Consider the following 27,155-nt stretch of genomic DNA (forward strand, 5'->3'; position numbering starts at 1 on the left):
CATTAAAAAAGCCATTATGACATCAGGAAAACAAAAGAGAAATATTTTAGAGAAGCCAGAGCAATGACATTTTTTTAAACATCCCGAAGAATTATTGCATCTTAACAAATTGACTCATAACTCATAGAAACCATGGGTTTTCAAGACTTGATTTCCTCATTAAAAATAATTCTACCATGGTTATAGTGGGATGTTAACATCCCCACCTCTCCCAAGTTATATAAGCAAGTTCTAGTTCAAACAATCTACAGGTAAGAGAAACAATGCTTTTAAAATCACTGTGTATTAATGACTTGTACCTGTATTAAGTTTGGATAAGGTAAGTCATTACTTTTCCCTTTTTATTGTAAGGAAAAGTACAATAACTCTTGCCTAGAAAACAAAAAATAGCAGCACAATAAGAAGTTATGAATGTTAACACTGTTTAACTTTATTTATGTTGCAGATGCTTCTCAGTTTAAGAGATTTAGTATCTACCTTATGCCATAACATGTTTGTGTCAGATATTTTATCTATAGCACATGCAAGTTATGAAAGCTGATTACTTTTCTTGAATGGAAATTTGACATCATGTACCTGACTGAAAATGTTGGCACCCATGTGGAGCAGGAGCTGTATGCATATCATTTTCTCATGGGCCATGACCTGCTGCTGCATAGACAGTTGCTTTTTGAAGGTGGAATTGTGGGAAATAACAGCACAGTGAAGGGGAGTTAGACCTAAAAATATACAGAAGGGTTAACAGTTGTACAGTAGAGAAGCTAAAGATGGTTTCTCCATAAAAAGCAAATGCAAATGACACTAGAAAATACTTGTCAATAATAACTTATAACTTATAAATCCATTTCTGAAGAAAACTATAAATGCAAATTACATGTTTAGAAATTGGTATCAGGTAAAGTTACCTCGATTCACTTTGGGAAAGAAATGTACCTGAACTAATAAATAACACATTCTACTCCCTCTCCCAGTTCAGTTCCATTTCACAAGTTATATATGGTTCTCATTAATCACTCAGTAAACCAGTCATTTAACTAGCATGAACAATTGTGATGCCCCATATTCAAGCAGTAGCCAAAACCATGTTCAGCATTCCCATACCTTTTCCACATTTTGATACATTTATCACTATTTCATGCCATATTTAACTAGAGGGAAATATTTGACTAGCAATAATTTCTGAGGCGACTCTAAACTTTCTAGAATATTTTAGTTTCCAATTAGACCAAAGTAAACTCTTTCACTCTTTAGTATCTATTTTATCTTATCATGGTTTTAATGAAAGGATTTAGAATACACATTCAAACCATCTGCATAAGCAGAATTCATTTGTAAGTATATATATATATATATATATATATATATATATATATATATATATATGTGTGTGTGTGTGTGTGTGTGTGTGTGTATCACATGCAAAATTTTTCATAAAAAACAGGGCCTGATTCAATGCAAGTGACCACTTACAATGAGAGCAAGTCTTTCAGAATCAAAACAGAGTTACAATGAGAGCAATTCTTATGGAATCTGCCCGAGTGTTTGGCTAATGTTGTAACATAGCTCTCCATTTTAAAGGCAAGCAAACACAACATCTTAAACACACAGCATGGTATCATCTAAACTAAATCTCTACTATAGAGAGGAAAACTTAAAATTAAACTTCAAATATTCATAACAGGCAATATCTTCTGCATCAAACAGATTGAGGGGAGGCTGTGCTCCTACCAGCCCACTAACATACCCTAAATCTGATGTTACACAGCCTTGGTGACTATAACATATTTCTTCTTCTTCACCTTTCACTGCAGTCTCAGAGATGTAGTCAGGGGTGATGGTTTGCAACCTCCTCCTCCTACAAGGAGTGCACAGGCACATGTTTCTTGGCAAAAACAAATGCCGAGTCACTGCTGGCAATGTGGTGATATGTGCATTTGGGATTTTCAGTTTTATGTGCATCTGCAAAAAGTACTTTGAAAAGTCAGTGCAGAAACTAATGTTCTTATGTGCCAGTTTTATTCAAACTACATACAATTCTGGAAAAGTAGTGACAATGTAATTAAAGTAGGGACAGCTTAGTTTCAGATTAGCAAATTGTTTTCATCCAGTGATGATTCATTGGTGTAAACCTGCCAATGCCCAACTCTTTAAATTTATTAGTGTTAACTGTGATGCCAGTGAAATTTATGGGTTAGAAAGTTTTTTGAATGGCATGATACTTGGTCTGTTTCAATGATTCAGTAACTGATGACAACCGTACAAAGTCATGGATCCTAAAAATAGATTAATCCTGATTACAGAATCTACCAATAAAGATGTTACATTGTCATATTTTTACTAATTTCTTCTGATATAATTATAGTTTTGCACAATGTATTCACCTTTTGAAACAGATAGAAAGTGAGATCTGCCTTATAAATGAATAACTGAACAAGTGTTTAAGTGTCTTATAATAAGAAAACTAATGGATAAAAAACACAGATGTATAATTGCCTGATCTAATCATAAATGTTACTTCCTTGAAGGCAGACCATTATGGTCAGTCATCCTACACAAAGAAATGGGTACTACTGCCGTTTAAAATAATGCACAGCACTAAACTATTCTAAAATGATACTGAGGGGTGTATATAGATGCAACAATCAGCATGAATGCCTCACAGTATTTTCTTTCTCTGTTTTAGTTCTCACCTGAGGTGTCTTCTTTGGGGAGTATGCATATCTTTCCTTTGTCTATGTGGCTTTTCATCACATGTCCAGTTTCCTAATCCCTTACCAAAGATGTTCTATTGGAGAATTGCTGATCCTTTAAATTACCTGTAGATGTGGATGCTCTGAAACAGCATATGTTTGTGTCCGCTCGCACATTTGTGTGTGTGTGTGTGTGTGTGTGTGTGTGTGTGTGTGTGTGTGTGTGTGTGTGTGTGTGTGTGTATGTATAACCTGCAATAGTCTGCCTTCATTCAAAATGAACTTCAATGACTTGCAGACAATAAGTGCCAAGATAGGCTATAATTCACACAAAGCCTTTTAATGGATCATTGGATTTTGTAAGGAATTGCAGAATAAATGAAAAACATTTATGGGAAAGCCATGTGTTCAACAAACTGCAGTTAGCTGACATGTGCAGTCACAAAATAACACTAATGCATTCAAAGTTTGCCTTTTTCCTCTAAGGCACAGTAACGCTGGTATTTTTCAGACTAGGTCAGACAGTACAGAGGGGAGATGAAGCCCCTTCATGGATTGTGTGTGTGTGTGTGTGTGTGTGTGTGTGTGTGTGTGTGTGTGTGTGTGTGTGTGTGTGTGTGTGTGTGTGTGTGTGTGTGTTTGTGTGTAGATTAGGTACTTCTGTATAATCAACTCACTTTCCAAACCTGAAATTGGATGAACTGATATGGAGTCTTCTTAATACATAATGATATCCATTTATGAGTATATTATCATAGCAGCATTAGAAACTTATTATATTAAAGCACTTATTACTGCACAGAATATTGTGGGATGTCTAGTTATGATATCAAATCATAAGAAAACTTGATTAATCATATACAAAAAAGCATTTCATAAAGCTCAGATGTGATCCTTCAGCACCTTATTGCACCTGTTTTATTTTCCTTTCATAACCCATACTAGTGGCTTCCTTTTTCACTGCATTTTTTTATATACTTCAATGCACATTTAAACATGTTCAACCTCCTTGCTCCTATTTTTGAGTTCAGAATGGTTGACAACCTATCCCATCAGTCATGTTGTAGAACTATGCTCCTCATTTTACAGACAACGTTAAGTACCCATAATCAGAAATGTCTTGCAGTCATATTCATTTTACTTTGCATTCTGCTGTTGATAGACCCAGAAGATTGATAATTTCACCAAACTTACCTTCAAAATTTCTTGCTTCTATGTTCAAAGCAGCTCCAGTGGAATTAATACCCTAAACCAGACAAAGATATTTTGATGAGAGAGAAAATTGTAAAGTTCAAACTTTTACCTGAAAGTGATTAGAGAGTATATTAGAAAAAAAAGTAAAATCATAAGACAAAAATAAGATTCTCCAATCCCTCTAATTTCCAAAAGGCATTGCAGTGGCACTTTTTATAGGAACTGCATTATTGTGGCAAATAGCAGTGGTAAAACACCTTATCTGATAAAGGAACTTGCTCTGAGAATTTATTTGACATTTTAAGTGACGTTTAGGTATCTGAATAAACCTCAAGTTCATTATGTCATACAGTATTTAGAAAGACGTGTGTGGTCTATTTCTTTTTGGTATGCCCCATCAAGTAACACCTTAAATGTCCAATAAGCTACACAACCATTGCTGTAACTTCCACCAGACACCAGTTTCAACAAAGATGAAACAACACAATGCATGGTGAACAAATTCTAAAAATGGTCCTGTTGCATGAGTGCCATACAATGTAGTTTCACTCTTTCTGTGTGAGTTTCATGCAAGTATACCTCTTTCTTTGGGAAAATGGTGTTTGCACAAATAATATTTGCACCAGTAATGACATAGATTTTATTCAGGAATTGGAAGAAACACTGCCATTGACTTGACACTTCCCCACTCTGTGATATTTGACTTTTTGAAGAGCTGTACCACCCATTTCTGTTAGTTTAAGTATTCTAAGTCATCTGTTACAGAAAAGGTTGACATTATTGGAATTACTAGTCGGGGGGGAAAGTTCATTTTTGAATTAACTTAGACATTATGCATGCTAATATATGTAAATTTAGAAGCTAATTTTCTTGTTGCAGAAGCAGTACATGGAGAAAACTGCAATTTGAATTGTACTTTTTGAACAATTGTTATGCACAAATTCTGGCTAGATTGAACTACTGATAGATTAACTCACCTCAATAATACTGGACAATCCATAAGTAGCTGCAAGGTGAAGTGCTGTCTGTCCATTCTGGTCAGAGATATTAACATCAGCACCAAGTAAAATCAGATCTTTAACAATATCTGGTTGGTTAGCAGTTATGGCCACTAGTAAAGGTGTCTAAAGTGATAGCAAGAAAAAATATATTTATGTTTGCCTGCTTGATTATTTATATCACTTCTATAAGCACTATAAACCATTTGTCACTGTGTTTCATTGCAAATCCATTAAACACACACACACACACACACACACACACACACACACACACACACACACACACACACACACACACACACACACTTAGTAAAAAAAGTAAATACAGAAAGTCAGATTTCAAATAAATTTCATGGTACCTGAAAAAGCATCTTGATAAAACATTTTCCCATTGTGACACTTTTTTATCCCCAGTACCTCCTTTACACAATAGGTAAGCCAGGACTAAACTCATCTCTGGTGGTTGATGTGGGCACCTACATCACCACTGGGATAATCTATGCTCTCCCAATAGTATGTGTGTCTGTGTGTGGTTTGTGTGCATGTGCTCTCATCTTTTGTAATCTGCTTGTGTGAAAGTCCTGAGAGAATCAGATTGTAAGGCATGTTACTAAACCTGTGAGCAAGTGGAGGGCAGATTTCACCTAAGAGTAGTTTAAAAACCAGGCAAGCAATGTCATACACTTTTTTTTCTGTAGTAAGCATTTAACTGTTGAATATGGACATAGATAGAGAGCAGAGAAATAAATTGGACAGTTCTGGTTAGGTAATGCCACATCAGCAACTGGTAGGTCCCATTTCAGTATGACCATAACTCACCTTTATCAAACATCTTCCTTCACTGAACAGTGGGAAATGTCTTCCTAGTAGGCAAACAGGTCTGACTAGAATTTTCTAAGACATATTTAGGAGGTTTGTTGTATATAAGTTCAGCTACAGACTTAGATATATAAAGACAATTATGTACCCCAGGTGGGAATCAGAGTGGATGTTCTCCAGCAAAAAGAAACATTTTCCAGTGTCACCTGTACTTAGAATTCTCTCCATTAAGCCAGAAGTCAGGGACATTGATAGACACTCTAGTAAACCTTACATGCTCAAAAAAGTGAGAGGGGTAATCTACTGCTTTCTACAGGACAGGCTGTCCAAAGAAACAAAAGATAAGCAGTGATAGAATGACCATCACCAGAGTCAAATTGCTTAGAAAGCTTACTATGTAGGAGTTGTCTTAAGGCTGAGCAGTGATTTACTCTAAAGCTGATACAAGAATCCTCAGGCAGATTATTCTTTATTTTGACTCTGAAATAGCTTCTATCTAAGCTCCCTAAGCTGGTTAATGCAAATGAAGCTCAGTTAAGAGAAAAGAATATTATTTTTACAGAGATTGTGCAGAGGTTCCCTTTACCAGAATTTTACATGACAGAACAATTCTGTTTAATGACAACAGCTCCAGGGATATATTTTTTTACATTGATACCAAATGCATCTTTCTGTATGGAAACAAAATGTTTCTACTAACAAATCGAATGTTCACAGAGGCTCTGCTACAGTGATGGTGGTCTGTGTTAAGTTAATATAAACAGAAGTGTAAAGAAACATTCAGCTTGCCTTATGAATGGTCACAGTTACATACCTTCCCACGATGCTCCTTGATATCCAGTTGGTTATATTCCTGTAGGAGCTCAGCTACTGCATATGCAAACTCCCTCATTCCTTTTGCAGCATAAATGTGAAGCAGCCTAGAATACAGAGAACAAAATGTATTTATTATTACATTTATACACATTTGATACTTAACTTTATACTTTTTTTCCCTGTATGTGCATTTTCAGCTGTACTGCATAGGGAATATAGATATGTTCACTGCAAAAGTACTGTTACAAGCCACAGCCAGCTTTAGTTTCTGTAATAACACAAATGCTTGCTTGTTTTAACCTTAATGTCAAACTTGAAGGAAACAATAAAGAATCAAAACCCTCCTAAATATTACTTCTAGCATTTTTCCCAATGTACCAGCTGAACTGAACAACACCCCTACGTGCGCGCGCACACACACACACACACACACACACACACACACACACACACACACACACACACACACACACACACACACACACACACATCCAGAATTGAATAGCACCCACATACAAACAAGTACACACACATACACATGTGCAAGCAAGCACATGCACACACACACACACACACACACACACACACACACATGCACACGCATCCTGAATTGAATAGCGCCCACGCCCAAACAAGTACACACACATACACATGTTCAAGCAAGCACATGTGCACACACACACACACACACACACACACACACACACACACACACACACACACACACTTATGACAAAGTAAGGTACATGTTCAGTCATTAAACAATGCAGAGCTTAGCTGTGTTGCCTCATAGCATTAAGTTCTCTGGTATGGTTCCTAGCTCATGTGTACTTTGTGCACATTTGCTGGGTGCTTTGATTTACTGCAGTAGCTCAAAGACATTGCTGAGAGGTGAAACAGGAGACATCTTAATTGTGTGCAGGTGTGTGTACCCCAGAATGAACTGGCATCTAATCCACCACTGATTTTTTTGGAATAAAGTTCATCTTCCCTCAATCCTGAAGAGATAAAACAGGCATCGGGAAATGAAAGATGAAAGAATGATTGAACAGAACACAATTAAAGCAGAATAGGTAAGTTTGCTTCATTGCAAATTTAGCAGATGAAATGGTTAGCAATGTTACTTTATAAATAACTGCATATGGCTTCTCTGCTGGAGAACTAGAAATGGTAAAAATGTAAAAAATCTAAGTGCCTCTTAATATACTGTGGAGGGCCATACTGCCAAGAACATCTAGCACCTCTGCTTTGAAGTTGATTTTTTCCAGACCTGACCCCCTGATCATCAAATACTCCACCATCATTCAGTTTCCCCACTACTAGTAGGTGACAGCCAACTGTATGAAATATTCAGGCAGATATCAGTGCTTTTTATTTGTTTAGCATGGTCAGTCTCCTGCTCATTTCTGAACTATCCAAGGGGAGGTGTGTAGTTGACCTTTTATAGAGTGATATTAATGCCTCTGCAAACAACATAATCATGGCCCTGTCCAACTGTGGACAACACCCCCATGTGATACATGGCCTGCATCAGTGAAAGCTACAACAGAGCATGTACTCAAACATGCACTAACCAACCTATCCCTCCCCCCAAGAAGAATCATCTTTCCTGTCCTCCACCACAAAAGGTACAGGAGGTTTCCTTGCCAGTGGTCAGACTCGCTTCACCTCTGTCACAGTCACAACTTTATTTCTCTGCACCAGTGGAGATGAACAGCTAGAATAATGCAGATTGATCTAATCACCTTCATCTGTAATAATCTGACTTTGAATTTGAAGCTACTTGGTCTGGACAACCAGCACATTCATCTGTGGCACAGCCTTGTTGTTTGTGGTATATGAATATGGATCAGGTAATGCAGTGTGGACTGGATGAACATAGACCAAATATTTATGTACACACAATGACATTCTGACATATAAATGTGCCACTTGCGCAACATGCTATGAGTAGGAGCATTTTACTATTATTATACAACCATAGCTGTGCTATGATAAGCTGTCAAAATAATGACTAAACAGTTAACACTACAGACACACACACCACAGCTGTGGCATGACAGGCTGTTAATACTGTCAAACAGTTAAGACTACATACAGATACACGGACACATGGGAACACATACAAACACATGCATACAACATAACTCTAAATCCGAAGACAATGAAGATAGGTACTAAAGGCCTTTGAAAAGTAGGTGCATCCAGCCAAATCTCTGGGCATCTCATTAGCATAAAATGTGAAGACCAAATGGAGTCTACACATAACTTCAGGTATGAATGTGGTACTCAGTTCAGAAACATGTTTGAAAAATGATGGATAAATATAACCACATTAACAAAGAAGGAGTGCAACATCTGTAGACTGTAATGAACTACATGGCAAATTTCTACCTAGCAATGTCACTTATTTTTGTTCTGGAAAAGGGAACTCTAAGATGTATGTCCTTGTTCATTAGATGTTTGGTGCCATGTGTATGTTGGTCATGTAGTGTGTTTTTCTGTGTGCTAAACAGCTTCAAAAATTACAGGTGATGAAGGTGAGCCGAAAAATGTGTGAAGGGGTAAATCTAGTCTGGAAATAGGGTCAGAGGTTCGACACACAAGCAGGCACAAATACAAAAATAAATGTGAAAAAACAAATTTCCCATAGCATATGTATATTTTAATACACTTACATAATATTCAGCACCAGGAAGTACAAAATCTAGTATTTAAACACAGTGACCCCTTTCCCTTCCCCCCTCTGGTAGGCCTACCTTCTGTGTGGAGTGGCTCTAAGCAGAGCAGAGAAACTGAAGAAACAAGAGGTCATCAGTATACAGCTCAGTGCAGTGGGGTTGGAGTCAGTATACAGCTTGATACAGTGGGGTTGGTGGTATAGCTAGTAGTGCAGTTGTTTGCAGTGCTGGAAGCAGAGAATTCTTAGACACTTGACTGATCTTACCTCACCCAATGATTCCTTGACTTCATCGGCTCTAATGCACTAGACCAGCTGGTCTCATCCCACACAAGGGGAGATAACATACTGGACTTAGTTCTTACCAACATGGGTGACCACTGCATCACTCCCATAGTGTGTTCTTCCCTGGTGAGATCAGATCATCAGTTTGTATCATTCGAAGTTTCTATCCCACCCAATCCCTCCCCAGCTGTAACCAAGCTAAAAAATCTCTCAAATGTAGACTACACCCTCCTAAGGGAGGGTTTCAGCAGCTTCACACCACCACCACCCCTCAGACGACAGACAAGTATACTGAACAGTACATCAGTGCAGTATATAAGCACCTGTACAACTGCATGGACTCAGCCATACCCAACAGAACTAAAACCTTCTCCTCAAGGAAACACAAACCTGTCTGGTGGACATCCTCTATCAACAGGCTTTACAACAAAAGGAAGAAACTGTTGTCAAAGGGTAAAAAGGAACAAATTCCAAATCGAAAAATCTACCTCCTCTGCCTCAACAAGCAAATTAGATCAGTAGTGAAAAACTCCAAAGCCAATAATGAGTTGAAACCAGCCTCCAAAACAAAGGGAAACCACAAGTCCTTCTTCAGTTACATTAGGAACCTCCATGGTAAAGCCCAGGTTTGTTCCAAATTAGTATTTAATGGTACCACTTACACTGATCCTGCTAACTTAGCCAACCTACTAGCTGATAGGTTCAGTGCAAATATCACCCCCTTATTGCCCCCCAAAGGTCCAGTCCACATTCCCAATACTTGTCACACACCTCACATCTCCATAGATCGAGTATTAAAAGCCCTATCCAAGGCAAAGAACACTGCTTCCATAAAACCTGATAAAATCCCAGGCTGTATTCTGCACCATCTCAAGCAAGAACTAGCTTTGCCAATGAGCACCCTATTCAACCACAGCCTAATTTCAGGTTTCATTCCAGCAGAGTGGAGAACCGCCATTGTCATCTCCTTGCACAAAGGTGACCCAGGAAACTATCGCCTCATTAGCTTGACAAGTCTGATCTGTAAAGCCATGGAGCATATTATTATGGATCTCATAAACAAGGACATAGGCAATCTCCAAACACTCAACCCCATTCAATTCAGATTTGTGAGGGGCAGATCTTGAATACTGTACATTGCTGACTTCTTTGAGACTGTCACCAAGGCTCTCTATGAGTGAAAGTTAGTACATACAGCTGACCTTGACCTGGCCAAGGCCTTTGATGCAATTCCCCACTCGGGCATAATTGAAAAGCTAACACAACTTGGTGTTAATCCCTATCTCATCAGATGGGTGGCCAGTTGGCTCACAGATAGGACCCACAAGGTCAGAATAGATGCCACCACCTCCGACAGCAGACCTGTCACTAGTGGTGCTCTCCAGGGATCTGCCCTGGGACCCCTACTGTTTGGCATCTACTTCTCAGAGGTCCAGTTAAAGACCAAGGGCCTGTGGCTGATCAAATTTGTGGATGACTGTAAGTTGGGTGCCATCACTGACTCCCCAAATGATATTAACATACTGCAAGAGGGTCTCACAGCTACAAATAACTGGTGCCAAAGTCATGACCTTAAGTTAAATACAAAAAAATGTATTATCATACCATTAGACAAAAACACAGTCCCTACTGATTACCACATCAATGGCAACACCCTAAGCACACAACCCATGGTGAGAGACCTGGGTACTTAGGTTGATACCAATCTCACATTTGACCATCATGTGGCTGCAGTGGTCAGTAAAACCTTTTACTTGGTTCATCTCATAAGTAAAAGGATTGCATCCAGAAAAAAGGTTATTACCTCTTTGTACTCCTCCCTCATTAGACCTATAATTGAGTATAATATCCCATTTAGTATGTACCTCTCCAAACACCTGCACCAACTGGAAAGGCCAAATAAATACCTCACAAAGAGAATCCATGGCCTCCAACACCTGTCTTATGTGGACAGGATAAAATCACTATCACTTTACTTGGTATCATACAGGTTGCTCAGAGGTGATCTGTGTCTCACCTACAAGGCAATATTGGACCCTGTCCTACTAGTCAGTCTAACTTCTCTTGCATTACCCACTTGATAGGCGTAAATCTAATATGCGACATCAACAAAACCTGCTGGAGAGACAGGTTTGTCTCCAAGAGGCTGCGCCATCTCTGGAATAGACTTCCCATAGATGTCAAATAGAGTACCTTGCTGACTCTCTTCAAGTGCAACCCTGATAAGTGGATGGGAAACCACAAATTTGTCCCAGGGGTTCCACCTTTGTCCCTCACTGACAGGAGTCACAAGTGCTGACTGAGTAGTTTCTGTTTAGGGATAAACTCTTGGCTAAGCATGTAAGGCCCCCAGGGCCATTAGCCTAGTAACCTCCTATAATCCTATGATATCTCTACTGAGTGCTAGTGAGACTGCATATGAGCTACTACATGCAGATCTGATGGCATCTTCTCAAGAATGGCATAAAAGCAGAAAAAGCAGCAAACAAGTACGACCAAATGACTAACTCCACAGTTAAACTGAGATAAAGGGAAATGCTATTAGCCATAGTCTGTATAACCAAGAGTACAGGTGGGATGGAGAAATTATTCTGACCCTACACTATTGAGGTAGGCTGTGTGTGAAAGCAGCCGTAGGACTAATGATGGATATGGAAGAAATGAACATGGTTGTTTGATGAAAAGGAGACAGACTTGTGATGAAAATAAAATGAGTCTGATTCATAAAATATAAGGTAGACCAGTAATGATAACACTTTATAGAGTACTGTCAGTAAGCATGAAGTAATGGAGCAGGACCAAGAAAATGAAGATAAAAGAGGTGGAGGATGCATAGATGGATATTAGCAAGCTACCATCTTAGATGGGCTAGGCAGGATTTTATGACATAGCTCCTTCGACAACATGGAAGACTTCTAAGAATATTTTACTTTCTATTTGATGACATTTAAAAAATGCTAACATCTGTAAGAACATTACATTTTTGCAGCAATGCTTCATCACACAATTTTTCAGGTCTGATAAAGTTAATTGCATAGAAAATTACTTGCATGCTTCTGTTTTAAATCTTTGTTAACAAAAACAACAACAACAAAAATGAAAACAAAATCAAGAAAGAAATATAAGAAAGCAACTCACGTGTCTCCATCTTCATCTTCATGGAGGATTTGACTTATATTCAGACTCCGAATTTTTTGTCTTGCTGTATCAAGTTTTCCTGGCTCCATTTCCCTTGGAGAAACTGCACTGACTTGAATGAATCCTCCTGGGTCTTGGAGGGAATTGCATGAAGGATTCATCACCATCTGTGGCCAGTGGTTTTCAAAAGCCTGAGGTACTGTATATGGACTTGCTGTGGAGGTCATTGTAGGTGCAGTTGTCACCACCTATAGAAGTTTATATAAATAAAGAAACAACTAAATATTCTTGTCTGCTTTCTCCCTGCCACAGCTGCTGAAGTCATAATTAATCAGTCCTGCTGAATTTCTTTACCTACAGCATTATTAAAATGCACAGCACAGTAAAGTGAAAATATAAAGAGAGCTAACATTAACTTACTCTTCTATACCATAATCTTGAACTAGGTAGAACTGTGAATTAAAATGCTGTTAAAAGCAATTAAAAGGAATTCCATTTAATCTTTTATGACTTGTTTGCATTAGCCCCCTTGCACCATCTTACTCATGTAAGACTCTTCCGGGTGAAGCCACGATCTGGTAAGATGCTGGAGTGTTTTTCATTTGGTTGGTTTTGGTTTTGTATTTTCATTCCATGCCCCAGAGCAATGTCTTTACAAGCAGTCTGCTTTGTTTGGATATGTATATATATATATATATATATATATATATATATATATATATATATATATATATATATATATATATATATATATATATATATATTTTTTTTTTGACATGTGGTTGACTTGCAGTTTTCAAGTCAGCAGAATGTCAGCCCAAAATTGATCAACTACACTACAGTGAACGGGTAGTATAGGTCAATAATCTGGGTTCAACATTGTGCAGGGAGGTTGCACTTCAGTGAGGAACAGGGAATTAGCACATTTCCTCACTGTAATGCAATCTCAGAGTTGGTGTATTTAATGTGCAGAGGTTGTGCGGGCTACTGGGGGGCATAGCCCCCTGCAAAATAGTAGAATTAACATACCGCTGACTGTAGTGTTCATAGGTTCATAGGTTCATAGGTAGGTACTAGGCTATCGGCCCTAGGGCCTATACAAGCCCAGCCAAAAAGGCACCCTGGCTTTTGCCACCTAAGAAAATTATTTTCCTGTGCCACTGTCGAGCAGAGCCACAGAAGTGATCCCTTGGGTGAATTTCCTATTTCCCATCATGGTATGATAATGTGGATAGCAGGAGGTGAGTGATGTCACCTCCTGCTATGTCAAATACATCAAACCATGGTGGTCAATGTATTCATTTTCGCTTTGGTTTGCATTTTGGAATTTCAAATTCAGCATTTCGGGTTGACATTTTAAATGGATGACTGAAGCTGATTTGAAATTTCAATAGTAAAGCTATAAATATATATATATATATATATATATATATATATATATATATATATATATATATATATATAAAACAAACTCCAAAAAATACTCTCCAACTTTAAACCAAAATAAACACAAAAAATGGAAAATGAACACCCAATCACAATGTTTTGTTAGCGCTTTTGTTTACTTCTCAAAGGTCTGATGAAGTTTACCTATGAGAAGTAAACGAAAGCGCTAACAAAACATTGTGATTGGGTGCTCATTTTCCATTTTTTGTGTATATATATATATATATATATATATATATATATATATGTGTGTGTGTGTGTGTGTGTGTGTGTGTGTGTGTGTGTGTGTGTGTGTGTGTGTGTATACAGAGAGACAGTGAGAGAGAGAGATATGGGAGCCAGCCCTTTGGTCAAATATTTGGAGTATGAAACATTTGCAATGTTGGCAAAAGCTTTTGAATAGTCATATGATCACAGAATACTGGTATTATTTTGTGTTCACAGTACAGCTGGAAGTGGGAATTTGCCCTTTACCAGTTGTTGTGCAATTTCGGATTTTGTATATATAATTAGTAAGGGGTGTAGGGGTGCAGGGGGCTTGCCCCTTGCAAAAAAGTAGTTTTTGCTTCTATATATTTTGACTTATGTTCTTTTTTGCCCTATAGGACCCACCACTGTAATAACCTAAAATCTCTTGGGTGGTTAGAACTGCCTTGCCTAATTCAATCTGACCAGCTTATAGTGGCATTTAAAGTACTGAACCAACCTGAAAATACATCTGCACTCAAAAACATTATATACCCCTATAGCAACCTCAGAGCACTGCGTTCTTCTAATAGATCCCTTGTCCAAACTGTCAAAACCAACAATTCAGCTGGTGCCTCTCTGTTTGCCAACTCTGTTGGTAACATTTGGAATAACCTTCCTGCAGACATTACCCTAGTATCTACCCTAAGTAAATTCAAGAAAAGCCTAAAAGCAGTATTTTAAGTCACACTGGCTATGTCCTTGCTCTAAGCCTGACTAGCACTCGCACTATTATTGTAGGGTAACATTTTCCTGGCTACTCTATTGGAGTGCAATTTCTAAGATTTTTACCTTTTCTAACCTTTTTTTTTTAATTGGACAACTTTGTTACTACTATAGACTGTTGACAGTTACTAACATGTTTTAAGTTTTATGTAATGTCTTTAAGTTTTATGTAATGTCTTTCTGTTTATACCTTGGAGCTTTTCTCCCCTGGCCTCCGCTGAAAATGGGCATGTATCCAGTCAGACTATCCTGGTCAACAAATGTAAAATAAATAAATAAATGAATACATTTTAGACTGACCATTTTTGGTTAACTGTTTTGGATTTTAGATCAATGATAGACAGTACCCTTATTTATATATATATATATATATATATATATATATATATATATATTCACACACACACACACACACACACACACACACACACACACACACACACACACACATACTGAGGAAATGCACATATTACTAATCAAGAATGCACTGACCATACACAGTAGTAAAATTAAGCATATTATAAAAAAATACAATAAGTTACATAACACACTGCACTCCAGGAAGTTGCTTACTTACCGAAAACTCATCTGTAGAACCAGCAAGATCACCGTAAACATTTTTTTCCATAAGGTGTGATGTCTCATAACTGCTGATATCGTCAGCCTTGTATACATCAGCAGCGTTGAAGTAGGATGGTGGAGACATTTGGAAACAGTGCTCTGGGGAACGATAAACATGCTGGTGTTCAGGGGATGTTACTGAATAGCTTGGTCCAGAGTGCCAGTCAGCAAATTCAGGTGGATATAATGTTGCAGATGTTCCCATACTTGTGAAAGAGCTGTGTTCTGCATTGTAGATGGAAGACAAACAATTTCATTTTTAATTCAGTTTTAAACAGACCAGTCCTTGAATATGACTACTATAAAATTATGATTCGCAAAGAAAAGTACAATTTGTAACTTTAGCACAAAAAACACTTTAAGTTAGCTATGGGTAGTTTCAGTGTGTATTGCTAGTTAGGCTATTGTAATTTATTTTATTTATTTATTTTATTTTTTTTACATTTGATAATCGGGGCTGTCTGACTGAGCCAAAAAGGGCCTTTTTCAGCAGAGGCCTGGGTAGAAAAGCTCCACACAGAAAAATAATTACAGATACATTTAGATATTTAGACATGATCAATATACACACAAATTACAATAGACATGTTTTGACAGTGGTATGCCGCACATCAACAGTTACAGTGGGGAGAAGAAACAAGAAAACATTCATTTAAAAATAAAGGTAATTAATAGATTTGTGGTGTGCAGCTGAAATTTAGAACATAGGTAGAATACATACATAGTACATAGGTACAGTACATACATTGTACATTAGCCAGTGTTTGTAAGAGTGAAAACTGTTATCAAGTACTCTAGGCTTAGTATGTGTACCTTATCCGCTTTCATTAGCCTGAGGAGCAGTCATTGCACTGCCAACTTTGCTTGAGATGTTGCCTAATGAGGTTTTTAAAGGAAGCTATGGACGATGTGTTTTGTATGCTAGTGGGGTGAGAGTGCCATTTTTTAGCCACTGAACTACTGTATAGTGTGTCTCCAAAGTTATTATAGCAGTTGGTGACTTCTAGTAGTAGTTTGCTTGATGATCTAAGAGGCCTTTTGGCTGAGTGATGTTGTGCTGGGTTTTTGGAGATAATGACACAAAGTAGCAGTTGTGGCACACCATAAAAAGATGTTTGAGGTTAACAGAATTGTCAGACAGAAAAAAATCTAGAAAGCCTGAGCATTCGTTATTTATCTGTTCATTTTTGTTTGTGGCAGCAAGATCTTTCTAATCTTTGAGCACAGGGAGACTGATGAGCCTGTAATATCGACACCACCCAGTAGAAGCAGAGTGCATTATCCAACTGTAATGGCCACATTGGTTCATGTTGTTACTGTAAATTGTTAATGCTCTATGCAGCCAGGGAAAGTGAGGGGTTGTATGAAAGCATCTGTGGCTCCTCCTCCTGACCAGGCAGCAGTTGCAAGTCAGCCAGCTGCCTGTGGGGGGTGGGGGTGGGGGGCTGCTTTTTGTGACCTAAAGCTGTCCCAGTTTCTTGTCATTTAGCTCTTGCAATAGCATGAAGGAAGAGCCTGATTAGGCTTCTGGGACAAGAAAGAAGAGACCAGTAGGGTTCTGGCTTAGCCAGCAATGTTTGAATGTTGCCTACAATGGAAAAAGTGGGCCAGTTGGGAGCAGAAAGAGGATTCTTCACCAGTCTTTTCTGATGTAGGGTGGAGAAAAATATTCTCTGCCCAGAAAAGCATAAAAACTATAAATGAAAGTTAAGGAATACAGAAATAGTGATAAGCTCTCAAATTAAAGCCTGTTTGCAAGGGCTTTTTAAAGATGTTCTGCCATCCTATTAATCTCATTTATATGAAGTGTTACATCTTGGTTGACTTGTAAAGTTGAAAAAAAGAGTACTAGTACACTCATTATTAGCAACATGTGAACCTCTTGGAAGTTTCACTTTCCACCAATAGTTAGATGTTCTTGCCAAAGGTCCTTTGCATAAATAAATTAAATGTCAATAATTATTCTGTTTAAATACAATACAAAAGTATTGTAATTTAATTGCATGAATGCATGCATATTGGGCTGTTTGTGATGATTTGAAATGTAGTCAAGTGTACCTCACTTAATTGGTAAACGTTCTAATCCCCGGTTATTGTTTCACTTGTAATGTTCTAAGGGAGCTGGGTCATGCCTTCCAGGTTGGGCCATGTCCATTTGCCTTACCATCACCACACTCCAATGGTGTACATAGTTATCACCTACAAGTTAAACAGAACTCTGTTATTATACCTCATCCCTGTTTGTCTTTTGTTATAGACAGCAAGGCAACTCATAACCAGGATATTATAGGCAGCTCAGAAAATTAGTACACTGTACTGCCCAATACCATGTTCAAGCACATCTATTAAGATTTACTCATGTTCAGTTAAATCAGAACATTTCTCCAAAACAAACTGGTTTATGACAGTTGCCCAATCACTTTTATACACATATATCGATATAGTCACCCCTTGAAAATAAGAAAGGAAAAGAATCACTTTCATGGGCTACAGTTATCATTCTTGAAATATAAATTGGAAACAAAAAATATATTGGATTATTCTTACCAACCACTATGATAGGTCATCATTTTTTACATTATTAAGCCTTGTTGACAGACATTCTTAACAGTGTCTGCTTTGAAACAGAGATGGTAAAATTTACTAAGTATTTGGCACATCCTTGCTCACAAACACAAAAACACACATGCATGCACGGACAGGCAAGCACACACCTTGCCAATGAACTAGAGCAGCCTTAAGGTTGGATAACTGAAGACTAGAAATCTTGTTTATTAAGATAATATCTTGCATACCTGGTTTGCTTAACATTTAGTTCATGTGGGGGGGGGGGGTAGGGAGCTTCAGCCATTTACTCCCATCTGAGACCACATAACCTTGGGTAAGTTAAAAAAATGCAGGTTCAAACCCATGCAACAGGATAGACTCAAAGAACCACACATCACTGAAAAATGACTTGATTAAAAAAGTATTATCCATAACTCATCTGTCTTCCAGTTTAGAATACCATTCCTTTAGAAAATATCGACTCAGTCTAACAGGAAAAGTTGCCGCTCTAAAACAGAAAAATGGAATTCAAGCCACATGCTGAAGTAGCAGTTCTAGCTGCTATTACTGTGCCTGTTTCTTTTTCTCCATCTGTAAGTGTTGTCATATGGATATATGCTACTCCTATAAATACAGGTTTATTTTTAAGAACAAAATATATCAAAATTCATTTTGGAGAAAGATTAATAAAATATAAGCAAACTGGTCATTAAGATGCCTTTTTCAGGCCTAAAATAACCTTCTATATTCCTAGAAGTAGCAAATATTGCTGATACTTTACCATAGGATTATCCAGCTTCCTGAAATGATATTCCTACATTCAGGTAGTCACTAACTACATTACCACCATGATGGGTATATTAAGCTAAGAATCAATGGAACAAACCCACAAAAAGAAGTGATAAATAGCAGAACCAATGGAGACAAAGGTAGCTGCAGGTGTGCAGGAATATAAATGTAATAATCCATAAAATACTAAAATACCAACAGGATTAAAACCAAATCCTGCTGGTATTTCAGTATTTTAGTATTCATCACTTCTTAATTTTAAGCTAAGGCATTATTTATAATAAGAGTTTGTGCCCAGTACACAACAGCTTTTAGAATGGTGGTGCTTCAGCACATATAATGCTTACTATATCGTTTTCAGACTGAAATATCCTTTCTTAATACATTGCCTAATGTGAGTTCATTTCTTTGCACTCTGCTTCGTTTTCCTCCCTAATAATTAGTGAGAAATGAAACAGAGAGAGAGAGAGAGATTCCCCATGTTACCTGTTTCTGGGAAAGGCAGTCTTCATATACAAGTTTCTTTCTTATGCTAACAAACTTTTTTTCAGTTTACCATTCCTAGACAAATGACGTAGAGTGATTCTCCATTACATTTGTTCTGGGTGATTTGCATATCCATAACAAACTATTACAGATGGAGAAAAAGAAACAGGCACAGTAATAGCAGCTAAAACTGCTACTTCAGCATGTGGCTTGAATTCCATTTTTCTGTTTTATAGCGGCAACTTTTCCTGTTAGACTGAGTCGATATTTTCTAAAGGAATGGTATCCTGAAATAAAAAAGACCACAGTAAAGAACTTCTCAAAAGCCGACTTCACACTTCTAAAGACTAGTGTGGTCTCCTTTAAGGCCCCGGAAAACAGTACTCAAGCCGCTGAATCACTTACAAATGCCTTCTACCAGCACCTGCAGGACTGCATGGATAAGGCAATCCCAAGCAAAACAAAGACTCTTTGTACCAAAGGCAAGCATCCAGTCTGGTGGACCCCAGCCATAAACAAACTCTACAACAAAAGGAGGAAGCTACTACAAGATAGAGCAAAATCCTTAAAAGGTAAGACACCCTTGATCACTATAAGTAAAAACTAAGAGCTCTCATAAAATCATCCAAAGCAAATTTCGAGAGAAAAATAGCTAAAGACTCAAAAGACAATCATAAGGCCTTCTTTAGCTATGTTAGAAACCTGGGAGGAAACTCCCAGATATGCTCAGAGCTAGTTCAAAATGATGTGAAGATTACTGATCCTACAGACATTGCCAACATACTGGCTGACAGGTTCAGTGCAAACTTCTCCCCTCCCCAAAGGAGAGATATCTATACCAAACGATTGCAGCCCCCAAACATCTCCAGCCCAAGTGAGAACTGCTCTCTCCAAAGCAAAAACACAGCATCCATGGGACCTGATGGTGTCCCCGGCTGTGTGCTCCATGAACTCAATGAGGAATTAAACCCACAGCTAGGACAGCTGTTTAATCAAAGTCTTACCTCTGGATACGCACTCCAGGAGTGGCGCACTGCAACTGTGGTACCACTTCACAAAGGCGGTGCCTCCACCGACCCTGGAAATTACCGCCCATTAGCTTGACAAGCCTTATCTGCAAAGCCATGGAGAGGATCATAATGGACCTCATAAATAAAGACATAGGAATTTGCAGACTTTGGATCCAACCCAGTTTGGCTTTGTCAAAGGCAGATCATGCCTTTTAAACTTGGTTGACTTTTGAAACAGTCACAAAAGCCATTGATGAGGGAAAGGCAGTCCATACAGCCTACCTCGATCTGGCTAAGGCCTTCGATACAATACCCCATTCGGGTATCATTGAAAAACTCATCAGCTTAAATGTCAACCCATACATCACAAGATGGGTTGCAAACTGGCTGAGTGACAGAACCCACAGGGTCAGAGTTGCTGGCGCCATGTCAGACTCAAAGCCTGTCACAAGTGGTGTCCCACAGGGCTCAGTCCTGGCCCACTCTTGTTTGGCATCTACTTTTCAGAAGTACAAGCAAACACAGGAGGGTTATGGCTGACAAAGTTTGCAGATGACTGCAAACTGGGCCATAGTAGAAAACACATCTGACACAGATATCCTTCAGAAGCGTCTCACACAAATGGATCACTGGGGCCAGAGCCATGGCCTAAAGTTAAATGCCAAAAAATGCATAGTCATACCCTTCGGGAAAAACAAGGTTACCCCTAGCTACCAAATAGGTGGCAATCCACTGAGCACAGAAGAAGTTATCAGGGACCTGGGGACCCAGGTTGATAGTAGTCTGTCATTCAATACCCATGTAGCTAAAGTAGTTAGGAAGACCTTCTACATTGCCCACCTTATCATGAAGGGATTCTCATCTAGATCAAGGGAGGTCATAGTCTCCCTTTACTCATCACTCATCAGACCAATGATTGAGTACAATGCCCCATTCGGAATGTATCTGACCCGACACTTGCAGCAGCTGGAGAGGCCACAAAGTTCCTCACCAAAAGGATAAAGGGTCTCAAAATCTGTCCTATGCTGCCAGATTGAAAGAACTCCAGCTCTATTCAGTCGCACCGCTTGCTCAGAGGTGACCTTTGCCTAACATACAAGGCCATGTCAAACCCAGATTTGATGAATATGCTTCACCTCAAAAATCTAGATCCATCAGAGCCACAAGGGCGGGAGACTTAAACCTTGACACGGCTATTAATAGGACATGCTGGAGGGATAGATTCATCACCCAAAGACTCCCTATGCTGTGGAACAAAATCCCGGTACATGTGAGGCAGAGCACCTCGCTGGCCTTGTTCAAGAGAAATCTTGACCAATGGATGGGAGATCGCAGATATACCCCAGGGATTACCTCAGTGTCACTGCTCGACAGAGGCACAGAAAAATAATGGGTATAGTTCCCCATACTAAAGGGGTGGCCTAAGCCACAAAACGATGGGCTAGGCTTGTAAATGCCCTCGGGCAGATAGCCTAGTATGAACCTATGAACCTATGAACCTATGTGTTCTTAGCATCCAAGAGTTGTGTCATGATGTTTATTTACACTGCCATTAGCTGCAGTTTTACTTTTAGACTTCCAAAGATAAGCTTGGGAAGTAGCCACAGTGTGCAATGAAGCGGGAGCACATCCTTTAATTCGTACCGGCCTGAATGACTCAGTAAATGTAAGTTCAGTATGATAGTAATATCCATGGGTGTAGCCAAAAATTTATATTTATATACTCAAATCTTATTCTGAGGTCCTCACTACCCTGTACTTAACCCTCACAATACTGCCCCTGTGCACTTCACAAAAGTACACATCATTTAAGATGCCACAAGTTATAACTACTACAATTGTTTTTTTTTTAGAAGTGCATTACTATTATGTAAGCATGATTTGTACAGCACTATGTAGTAAACACTAGTTTACACAGTTTTAAAAATTCTGTGCTATTTGATCCATAAACTTTCCAAGACATGCTCAGAAAAATGCATCCACTTGAGTATACAGTGTATGCCTAGTTATACCCTTGGTAATATCGAAACTAACCCCGTCTGACTATTTTATTGTTTCCTATACATTGCATTGCTGTGTTCTATTTTATCAAATAGAACAAAGTAAATCCTGATGTTTCACATTGCAAGATTTGATTTCTTTTTTTCATGTATATATTTACAAAAGTGTAAATGTTTTAGAAAAGTAGACAAATTGACATACTACTCACCCTCAGTTTACTGCTATACATTTTTGAGGCATTTATAATAAAATAAAAAACAAAAATGTAGATAACCCCTACCCCCCCAGGTAAAACATTTTTTTTTCTTTTTAATATGAATATAAGGTTAGACACTATCATTTGACCTGCACTGGTCATTATCTGTCTTCCTCATACCTATAAGCACATCCCATGACTCTTAGGGTGTAATTTTACTTTGCTTGGCTTCATCTAGCAGAAAAAGTCAATACAGTCTCAAGAACAGTGATAAGACTGTATGATAATTTGCACTTTAACACTAAATATTGGAAATCTGACAGTAGCTTATTTATAACCATGTTCCTATATACATTTCTGAGAGGCAGAAAGGCAACATTTATTTTACCTGGTAATGACGTAGCTTGAACTGGTGTTGGTATCTGGAAAATAAGGAAAATATTGTATTAGATAAATTGTTTAGTAAAAAATAGGTGAAAAATACTTCTCATATATATATATATATATATATATATATATATATATATATATATATATATATATACAAATAATATAACTTAAATGTATGAGGCATCTAACAAGTCTAATAAAGTAAAGATGCATGTTAAGGTTTGTGACTGTAATATTATGCAGGTGCTCTATAATCATCATATACCTTGTATAATCATATATGGGTTATATTCATCATACATGCTATAGTTCAGTTGAATACAAGCTTCTCTGCTTGAAATAAATGCTGTATTGTTATGTAGTTTCAGCAGAGCAAAAATAGCACAGACAGGATTGGCGGAAATGCTTGCCTTTTAGGATGTAATGCAAATGTATCCAGAAAGTTGATGCATATGTTAGAAAATATTTAAAAGAGGATTACCAAAGCTGGATGAAGGTGAGATAAATGGCCCAAAATGTTAGCTTAGACTTAAAGCAAATTATGAAGAAATGCTTGGTTTGAAAGAAATCTGTGAGCGCACTATGAAGTTGAATATAGACTATCAACAGCAAAAATGGAATGTGGCTGCATGGGTCATATCAAAATATTTGCACTTATGCATTCAGATTGAGAAAGGAACTCAAAAGAAGTCATATCAGATGATCCAAATGCAGGCAGACTATGTAAGAAACTGTTAAGAAGACTCACTGATACTGGAGTACACATGCACAGTGAAATAACTGGAAACCTCAGAACAGTATCTGACTTTTCAGTATAAATCTGGTGGATCCATATATTATATACTGCAAGCAGTTCTTAGTGGAATGCCATTATAAAGACACAGACAGCCAAGAGGTATATTAGAAGTGTGGAGTAACAAAAATAATCATAAGGTGTAAGAAATGGAAGAGATACATTAAAAATGATTTATATAACCTTAAAGGGAGATGGCTAGGGAAGAAATACAGCTAATCCCTTATTTCAGTAGAATGAAGGATTTTTTTCTTTTTTTGCAGAAGAAGTGATATACACGTAAAACAGGATACAGTCAAAAAGATTAATGTTTCAAAACATGACGATTGAGTATTCTATGAAAGAACCTCACAATAAGAGTGCGAGGTCAAAAAGGATGAAAAGATTCAGGAAGCCATGGAATAGATGCTGAGTAATTCTAGTGAAGATGTATAGAAGATCAGAATACAGCTTTATTTGGAACTGTAGCCTGTCCAGTAAGCAGATGGACAGGCAGAGAAGATGGTAAAAGAAGTCCTTAATGTAGCCAGAGTCCACAATTCCATGTAAAATAATAAAAGGAAACATTATTTTCTCTTTCCACACAAACCTTCATCTTTATAAGGCCAGTATTCAGCAATCTGCACTCAACAAATTACCATTAGAATAATAGATGCACATTACAGCTGATGTGCATGGCCACTGGCATTGCAAACCACAATGGAAAGCTATTATTAGCTTAGCACTTCAGCCTGAATAATGAGTCTTTTACATATGGCAGCATAGCTAAGGTGGGACAAAGTGGGCAGCTGCCTTGGGAGTAAACTGTTAGGAGGCATGATCAGAACTTTAGTAAAGTTACCAGGTGGGTAGGAGTGCAGTACCTGCATTTATTTCAGCAGCCATGCTTGATGTTGCAGCTGCATAAGTGAATGTGTTTAGATGGGAGTAACTGAGTAACTGGAATAAGGAACTAGCAGAATTTCTTTGCTATATTTTTTTTAATTTTTTTTTGCCCTCAACTTAGGGTTGAGGAGGTGCCAGTCTGCAAACTGCCTGGACTGCATACTGAGTTGCCATAGCACTTCATTCTGGGACATTAATGTGTATTTCCTTCAGTACTTTTTTTACTGTCCTCCTTCCAGTAAAGCACTCAGTTAACCACAGACAACTGTAATTGTCTAACTGTGAACATTTCTAACCTTATGCCACACCGCTCTGTTGACAGGCTAGTTCTAACATGGCCTGCTTTCTAGTGGAACATCACTTTTATATTTACAGTCCAGCACAGTGAAGCCTTTACTTACATTTGAAGAGATGCAATTGAACGTAACTGGAGACAAGAGCCTTTTCATGTCACTCTCTTAACTTAAAGTTAAAATTCAAAAGTCAGATATTATAACTGCTAATTGTAGAATTAACTCAACTTTTAAAGGAAAGTGATATATTAGCTTCCATTCAATATACTTACTACTAATGCACACGTAGATTCCAGGGCTCTTAGACAGACCAAGCAGATACTAATAGTTCAATAAAACAGCATTTATTCATACAGTGGCTAGCGCTTTCACATAGTATGACAACAACCTCTACCTACAGCGTGATGGCGTGGCTATGGGCACTTCTTGTGCCAGTAGCTACACCAACATGTTTATGGCCACCTGGGAAGAGGAGGTGTTGTTTGAAATGAATCTGTTTATTGAATTCATTCCATTTTTTTCAACGTTTTGTCGATGATCTCTTCCTTATTTGAAATGGACCTCAGACCACTCTGGATCTTTTTCTACAGAATCTAAATGCTGGTTTTGAATATTTGAAATTCGCTATGAACAAGTCTCAGTCTAGTATAGAATACCTGGATGTATTTATACAGAAAGGAGTAGATGGCAGAATGAATACAGGTATTTATAGAAAAAGTTGCTATAAGAACACTCTACTGCATTGAACAAGTATGCACCCATCCTATACCTTTAGGAATGTTACGAGAGGACAGGGCATGAGGGTGTTGAGGCTAAATGCCACAGATGAAGGTTACAAAGTAGACCTTGGTAATCTTAAGGATATGTTACTACATAGGGGATATGGTCAGGATGAGATTAGACGTAACTTGGACGATTTGGGTGATCTGTGGACAAGTAAGGCTAGACCCTATTACTCCATGCCAGCATGTAGACATGAAATAATGGAAACTTTACATAAGAATAATAAACTTACGTTACCGATTCATTTTGCTAATGATGTTAATGTGATTACGAATATTATTAAGAAACATTGGAGAATACTTACCACTGACCCTGATCTCAGGGAAGTGGTGGGAGTGGAACCCAAATTTACTTATAAGAATAAATGTAATCTTAAATCAATTTTATGTCAACAACATATGGACAACAAGGATTGCACTTTAATTTATGGCACTTTTCCTTGTAGAAATTGCAACATTTGCACTTACATAGATAGCAGTGGTTCTTTTTTACATCCAGACACTGGATGGAATTTTAAGTTCCAATTAATCGCTAATTGTAAAAGCTTGAATGTGGTATATCTTGCGGTCTGTGTGACATGTAGATCATTTTATGTTGGTAAGACCAACCTTTCCCTCAGGGATCATATGAGGGAACATTTATATAGTATTAGAATAAATTATGATAAAAACACTTTGGCGAAACATGCCAACACATTGGGGAAGAACTACACTTTTAGGTTTATGGTCATAGATTTAAGTAGTTCCTACTATAAGAGAGGGAGTTGTTAGTAACATAACAGAAAGTAAGGAGCAACGCTGGATTCTAAGACTTAGAGCAGATAGAGGCAAAGGATTAAATGACAGGGCTAGTATTAAACCATTTATGAAGAACAGGAAACTATCTATTAAATAGCTATATATATATATATATATATATATATATATATATATATATATATATATATATATATATATATATTTCTAAAATGGTTTTAATACGATTAGGTAGAGCTATTTCTCTAGTTAGATGTTTTCATATTTTTTTTATATATTTTTATTTTTTTTTTTTTATATTTTATAGTATCTTTTATAACATTATTGTCATGTGACTATGATTGCAGATTGATTGGTGGGACCTCATTATAAATTTGACCACTTTCAATAATGTTCTATGGTCTGATGAAGCTTATGTGAAAGCGCTAACCGTTATATGAAAATATGCTGTTTTATTGAACTATTAGTATCTGCTTGGTGTGTCTGAGAGCCCTGAAATCTACGTGTGCATTAATTTTGAATATTTTTCACCTGGGCTACTTGGCGTTTACTCTCCTTGGTACAA

At 37.7% G+C, this 27,155-nt stretch overlaps 1 protein-coding gene across 1 annotated transcript in view; it reads right to left on the reverse strand.

The window, feature by feature from the left end:
• Nucleotides 1-12,866, reverse strand: part of NFKBID (NFKB inhibitor delta) — a 28,423-nt gene extending 15,557 nt beyond the window's left edge. Inside the window, exons 1-5 of the mRNA XM_044079035.1 lie at nucleotides 12,624-12,866; nucleotides 6,519-6,624; nucleotides 4,862-5,008; nucleotides 3,885-3,936; nucleotides 577-719 (exon numbers count right to left, since the gene is read on the reverse strand). Coding sequence (XP_043934970.1) covers nucleotides 577-719; nucleotides 3,885-3,936; nucleotides 4,862-5,008; nucleotides 6,519-6,624; nucleotides 12,624-12,850 — 675 coding nt within the window. The 5' untranslated portion in view covers nucleotides 12,851-12,866. The remainder of the gene's footprint in view (nucleotides 1-576; nucleotides 720-3,884; nucleotides 3,937-4,861; nucleotides 5,009-6,518; nucleotides 6,625-12,623) is intronic.
• Between the last annotated feature and the right edge of the window lie 14,289 nt (nucleotides 12,867-27,155).

This window comes from Protopterus annectens, chromosome 8.part0 (assembly GCF_019279795.1).
Source record: "Protopterus annectens isolate FY-2018-M chromosome 8.part0, PAN1.0, whole genome shotgun sequence".
NCBI lineage: Eukaryota > Metazoa > Chordata > Ceratodontiformes > Protopteridae > Protopterus > Protopterus annectens.